This window comes from Solanum lycopersicum, chromosome 6, assembly GCF_036512215.1.
Source record: "Solanum lycopersicum chromosome 6, SLM_r2.1".
NCBI classification, from domain to species: Eukaryota; Viridiplantae; Streptophyta; class Magnoliopsida; order Solanales; family Solanaceae; genus Solanum; species Solanum lycopersicum.
In genome coordinates, this window is record NC_090805.1 from 9265230 (window position 1) to 9273013 (window position 7784).

Below are 7784 nucleotides of genomic sequence, written 5' to 3' on the forward strand. Positions count from 1 at the left end.
ATGGAACAGTAGACTAAATAAAAATTGGACACCTAAACCAGCAAATGAACAATACAATTTCTTAGATTTAGATTGTGTCGCAGATATAAATAAAGCAATATTGTTATGGATAGGAAATATGTCTAAACAGTTAATAGATAACAAAATAGAAACAGCGAAAACACCAAGATACGTAGAAAGAACATTCGTAGGAACAACAAAATTATGGATAGAAAATCTACCCTGGGAAAGTTTAGAAGTACTTAGGAATGATAAGAAAATGGATGGATCCGCATCAGCAACAAATATAGATATACTAGATAAATATGAATCAGCAATAAGAAATGAATTTGGAGGCATGACTACAGATATAAGAGAACAAAATAGAGAAAAAAATAATAAATAGACAACTTATGACAAAATTAGCTATATGTAAAATGTGTTACTTAGAAGAATATACTTGCGCACTTAAAGAATATTATTACAAAGCTAAATACAATTTAGACGAAGCAAAGGAAATAAGAAAACAATATTATACAAAATTACCAGAACCATTTAGTACAAACGTAATAAAGGATTGGAATAATGAAGGAATGGTAGATACTTTAGGATCCATAATAAAATTTTTAAATCAATGGTTAATACAACTATGTGAAAACCAAAAAGAAAAATTAAAAATGGAAAAAGTATTAAATAAAAATTTATCATGTTGCAAAAATAAAATGGCACCACAATTTGGATGCACAACTAAAAAAACAAAAATCTAAAAGATATAAAAATTATAGAAAAAACAAAACTATATATAAATATAAACAACCAAGACGAAGGTATTATGTAAAAAATCATTAAAAAAAAAGACCATACAGACCAAAAAGAAAAATATCCCAATGTACTTGTTATAATTGTGGAAAGATAGGACACATAGCTAAAGATTGCAAATTACCCAAAAATCCAAAAAGAAAACAAATAGCAGAATTAATAATAGACAATGAAAAATATATGCAAATAGAGTACATAGATTATGAATTATGTGAAAATGATAGTATATATGAAGTATCAGACATAGAAACTGAGAATGAAGAAGAAAATATTGACATAGATAATAACGAAACAGATGAAGAAATATAATGTCTGAAAATGAAATAAAAATAATATCTAAGGAAGAATATCAAGATGAAGAATCATCAGAACAGAAAATTATATTTGATAATACAATATTTGAACAAATAAAAGGAAAAGAATTAGATTTAAGTGTTGAAAAAGTACTAGAAATACCTATTTTAAGAAATTGGTTTAAAAGACAAAAAGAAGAATACTATGTAGTTAGTCAAAAAGAACATATCATAGATTGTAAATACACAAGAGGAAAAGCATATATACCTATAATAAATAAAAGAATGATAAACAAAGAAATACAAGATATAAAAGCTAAAACACCAATAAAATATGTACATTTTGGAGGAACAGAAATATTAATAAAAGTCTGCTTTAGCGAAGGAATAGATACACCTATAGAAATATATTTAGTAGATGATAGAATTGTACACCCTATAGAAAAAAGCATAATTAGTGTGGTAAAAGGAAACTTAATATATCAAAAATTTAAGTTTACAATAAGTGCTAATTATACAGTATCATTAACAGATAAAAATATAGATAGATCATTAGTTCTATATTAGAAAATGTCTGGAATAGAACTAGCACCAGGGAGCAAATTATTTACAGCAAGATGTAAAAATTTATATATATTAACAACAAAGCATAAAATAACAGCAAGAAATAAAATAAATAAAATAAAAATAGAAAATCCTTTTGAAAGAATAATTACTGTAATAGACAATAATGACTATAGCTATAAAGAAATTGATATAGAAGAAGATTTAGGGATAGTAAAAGAAAGATTAAGCACTTCAAGCGTACCAAATACATTGACAAGAGCTACCTCATCAAGGATGAGTCCATCTAAAAAAAATATGAAATTCCACAAAGCTTATTAGATAGAGAAGAAAAAACACCATATCATTATTTCATAACAGGAATAATAGACCAAAGAAAATATAAAATATTAATAAATACAAGACAAGAAGAAAATTATATAACAAGAGAGTTAGTATTAGAAGAAGAAATTATAAGAACAGGACATACATGCCTGGACTACCTAGTGAGATAGTGAACACGAATGAAGAAACAACAGAAAAAGAAATAATTATAGGAGGAATACCCTTAGTAATACAATTTAAAATATACCAAGGAAATCATAATATTACATTAGGAATAAAATGGTTAGAAAAAGTTAAACCATACAATATAGAAAATGAACAATTAACAATAACTTGTCAAAATAAGAAAATAATTATAAAAAGGACAAAATGATTAATGAAAATATTTATACTTGCAAAAATTAAAGTAGAAGGATATCACAACAGATATTATACCCCTATGATACATACAGGAGCAGAAGCGAATATATGTAAATATAATTGCTAACCAGAAGATAAATGGGAAAAATTAAAAACACCTATGGTAGTAACGGGATTTAACAATGAAGGAAGTATGATTAAATACAAAGTAAAAAATATAAAAATACAAATATGGGATAAAATACTAACAATAGAAGAAATGTATAATTTTGAATTTACTACAAAAGATATGTTATTAGGAATGTCATTTCTAGATAGATATTATCCACACATAATAACAAAAACACATTGGTGGCTTACTACACCATGCGGAAATAAGATAGGAGCAAAAAGAGTAAATAATAAACAACGAAAACCTATGGAATGGATAAAAGGAAGTGAAAAGATAAACCAAGAAATGGAAAATATAAATAATAAACAAATAACGCAATTAGAAATTATTATATTTGCTATAGACAAAGTCAAATTAATTAATGAACAACTAGAACAATTATATAGTGAAGATCCATTACAAGGATGGGAAAAACATAAGACAAAAGTAAAAATTGAATTAATAGATGAAAATAGTATAATAACACAGAAACCATTAAAATATAACTTTGATGATCTAGAAGAATTTAAAATACATATAAATGAATTGTTAGAAAATAATTACATACAAAAAAGCAATAGCAAGTCCAGCATTTATAGTAATAAAACACAGCGAACAAAAAAGAGGTAAAAGTAGAATGGTCATAGATTATCGTAATCTAAATGCTAAAACTAAAACATACAATTATCCGATACCAAACAAAATACTAAAAATAAGACAAATACAAGGATATAATTATTTTAGCAAATTTGACTGCAAATCAGGATTTTACCACCTAAAACTAGAAGAAGAATCCAAACAATTAACAGCATTCACAGTACCGCAAGGTTTCTATGAATGGAATGTTTTACCTTTTGGATATAAAAATGCACCAGGTAGATTCCAACATTTTATGGATAACTGTTTTAACCAACTAGAAAACTGTATTGTATATATAGATGACATATTGTTATATTCTAGAACACAAGATGAACATATAAGATTATTGGAAAAATTTATACATATAGTAAAAAATATAGGTATAAGTTTGAGTAAAGAAAAGTAGAAATTATGAAATCACAAATAGAATTTCTAGGAATACAAATAGATAAAAATGGAATAAAAATGCAAACTCATATAGTACAAAAAATAATTAATATTGATGAAAATATAGATACAAAAAAGAAATTACAATCCTTTCTAGGATTAGTAAACCAGGTAAGAGAATATATACCAAAATTAGCAGAACATTTAAAACCATTACATAAAAAACTTAAAAAAGATGTAGAATATCATTTTGATAATAAAGATAAAAAACATATAAAAATTATTAAGAATCTATGTAAAAAATTACCAAAACTATATTTTCCTGATGAAAATAAAACATTTACTTACATTGTTGAAACAGATTCGAGTGATCATAGTTACGGAGGAGTTTTAAAATACAAATATGAAAAAGAAAAAATAGAACACCATTGTAGATATTATTCAGGATCTTATACAGAAGCACAAATAAAATAGGAAATAAATAGAAAAGAATTATTCGCATTATATAAATGTTTATTAGCATTTGAACCATATATTGTTTACAATAAATTTATTGTAAGAACAGATAACACACAGGTAAAATGGTGGATAACAAAAAAATTAGAAGATTCAGTTACAACAAAAGAAATAAGGAGATTAGTATTGAATATATTAAATTTTACATTTACAATTAAAGTAATTAAGACTGACAAGAACCTTGTTGCAGACTACCTATCAAGAAAAAAGAACTCAAACTGAACAAGATACAATAGAAGAAATACTCAAAGCAATTACTACACTTTCTACGAAGGTGGACAGTATGGGAAAAGAGTTACAAAATCTGAAAGCTAACAGTCAGCAGCATGACTCTAAAAATGCGGAGCTACGTCGTTCGGCGGACGGTAAAAAGCCAGAACTAGAAGGAGACGTTGGGAAACTCCATAAAACCCATGACAATGTTTGTTTAAATGCAGCTACAGCAAGCACATCTACAACAAAAGGAGCCAGTGGAATAAGATATACAAATTTAAATATGAACAAAATCTTCGATAAACCATTTATTCCAAAGAACCAAAAAGACTCATTATTTATACCACCACAAATACATACTTACTCAGAAAGTTTAAACCAAGATAAAAAAGCCTACAACCACATAACCCGCTCATATATTGAAAACCTTTATAAAATCCAAAATTATTTAAACTCAACACCTAGATCTCCAACTACCAAAGACCCTAATACTGATTTTATAACCCAAAAGCTACAAGAATATAATAAGTTAATAGCGCAACCAGGCACCAATGCAAATCTAGTAAAAACATGTTATAGTTATGGATTACTTAATACAGTTTATACCCAAACAGGAGATGAAATATCTACCATACCAGAGCTATACAAAGCCTTTATGAACTATAAAAGAATTACTAAAGGAACATTGTTTTATATAAAGTTTTATTCAGCACCAGCAGAGATATTATTTGATGAGATAAAACCAATTATACAAGTTATAAAAATTGGTTTGACCAGAGATATGATAATTCCAAAAAATATCGGAATACAACAAGAAATACAAAAGATTGAGATACCAGAATTCTACGCCAACAAAAGAGTTATAGGAATAGCAACTATCCTTAATGAACTAACTAACAATTATTTAAACGAAAATTCAGTATGGAGCTATTATGTACGAGAACAAGTTATGATATATTCAAATTCTAAAGAAACCAGAGAACAAGATATGGAAGAGATACGCCAATGGATACTTAGTCTACTCAAGCCAGAGCAAAAACCAACAACAAGAGCATTAAGAAAAGGGTTTATTTCGGAAGAATTATTGACCAGATATTACAAAATTATTGGACAAAAATACCCCGACCATATATGTTCAAAATGTCAAGGAGAAGATAATGTCATACCAGACGTTCAAATCGAATAAAAAAAAGAGTATTTTGTATTTTGTATTTTGTTAAAATTTTGTGTCGGCTGAATATCAGCCATATGTAAAAAGTGATAGTTTTTATTTTTGTCGTGTTCTGTCGGCTCTAAAAAGCCAATTGTAAAAGTCATAAAGAAAATAGTGTGTATGTCGGCCATAAATAAAGAAGAGGCCATTATGTAAAGTAGTAATAGTAAGTATTTTGTCTTCTTGTGTCGGTCGAATATAAAGAGGCCAAGTGTAAAGTATGTGTCGGCCATTTTTGGCCAAAAGTCTGTAATTTTTGTGTATAAATAGAGGGTTTCCCCTCATAAATAAAATTATCAATCCTTCATCTAACAATCTTCTCTCTACTCTCTACTCTCAATTTATAAATCCGCTTCCACCCCCTCCATTGGTATCAAGTAGCTCCCAGACGACTCCAAGAGAGAAAGAGAAATTTGAAATGATTTCTCTGAATATCATCCCAATCATTGCACTCGACAAGGAATATGAAGATTATGAGGTCAAACATCTCTTGAATCCTATCTACACCAACAGGAATTACGTCGAGACAGACAATTCCTTAAAAACAAGAAGGTACTTTGACTTTATTCTCATTGATACCGGATCACTAGAAATAGAACATGAATTGGCAGATAAATCTGACCCGGAAAGCATCGCCAATTCAAAATTGACGATCAAAAAGATCTTATCTCCGTATCACTGGCCTGTAGACCATCTACAAACTCCGATCAATCTATCCAAGAGATTCAACCCTCAAACCTACAACTGGTTTGATTATAAAAACGCTTGGATGAATTTAATGTATGTCAGGCCAACCACCCACACGTGGTTTATCAAATATTGTCCAGAGGTATCAGCCTCAATCATACCAAGATGGTTCTATGAATGGTGGAGCCTTTTTGGTGGAAATAAGCAAGTGATGCCTCGTCAGTTTTTAGAAAATTATCCGCAATTCCAAGCTGAAGAAGGCATATCAACCCTCCCAGAGCACATCAAGCTCTGTAAGTACTTTATAAAAAGACGTTTATTTTATATTTTATCATGGACGTTTGTTATTGCAGATTTTGACAGGATCAAATTCTTGTCCAAAGAAATCCGAATTAAAGGATGGTCTCCCGCCAGAAAAGGCAATCCATCTCCTTCAAAGGGAAAGGAAATATCTCAGGCGTCACCTTCAAAGAGTGACTTAAAAAAGAGACTTGAAAAGGCTCTCTCAGAACTTGACGAAAATCCAGATGAAGCTGCTATTAACCAGCTACTTGATGAGGCCTCATCACAAAGTGATGACAATGGCGACATGCTTAATCCAAAAGCATTAGCCAGATCTTATCTAAATCCTTTTGACTGAAGAGTCCTAATTGGGGCTATTAAAAGCCAGAATAATTAGTCTTCCAGGTAGAGATTCATAGAATCAGAATTACCAAGGAAGAAGCAAATGGAGCTTCAAAGAAGACGGAATCTTTTGCTGACTCAGTCACGACGAAAGGAATTCGCTATCAAAGGCCCACATCATGGCAGACAAAGTCAGGCATCTTCACTATTAAAAAAGAAGAAGATGACAAACAACTTTAAGTCAGGCATCTTTGCTTTTCAAAAAGAAGAAGATGACAACCACTTTACTTTTGCTTTAACCAAAAGCAACGGACGAGAATCAAGGGCCAATCAGAAGATTAGCTTTTAGATTTTCAAAATCTCTTTGTCTCTCAGCTTTGCCTATAAAAGGCATTTTAGTTTTTCAGCTTAAGCATCGAAAATTCTTCCCCAGAACAATTTTTTGAATGCTCTCTCTTTATGTAAACATTATGCCGATTAATTTCCGGCTTTAGAATTTGGATAAGCCTAAAAGATGGATCATTGTAAGTCCAGTAAGTCCTAGTGAGAGGCAGGCCGCCGATCTGTATGGTGTTCCGTTCTACAATAAGACTTGCCAAAGACACGTAAGATCCAATATGTGAGATATTAATTATTTATTCGCCTGATTATTAAGTCATTATTAATCTTGTTAATCTTACAAGTTAAGTTCTAAGTTCATTTTATAAATCTAAACTTCAATTATAAGTTTTTTATAGTTTAGATAATCTCTGTTAAAATTATTTCTACCAACTTGCTTATCCTTGATATTCTTTCAGGCCAAAGACAACTGTTTAACTATCATGAATAACAATAATATTGTTAACTCTGTTAATTGCTCTATATCTAAAGAAGATATGCGTTTACAAAATTGGAGTATTCCAAAAGAACCTGTTAATAAGATCTACCAAATAGGTAATTTTAGCATGTTTAAAAGTTTTAATATAAAAACTTGTGAATCAACCTCTGCAATTAATAATTCTTTAGAATATATCAA

The 7784-nt window shown here is 29.2% G+C and overlaps 1 protein-coding gene across 1 annotated transcript; it reads left to right on the top strand.

Moving 5' to 3' along the window:
• Window positions 1-7416, top strand: LOC138349208 (uncharacterized). The gene is made up of 2 exons (XM_069299539.1): window positions 1-8; window positions 4201-7416. Exons 1-2 carry the CDS (start codon window positions 1-3, stop codon window positions 5429-5431), a joined length of 1239 nt encoding a protein of 412 aa, XP_069155640.1. The 3' UTR covers window positions 5432-7416.
• The last annotated feature ends 368 nt before the right edge of the window (window positions 7417-7784 follow it).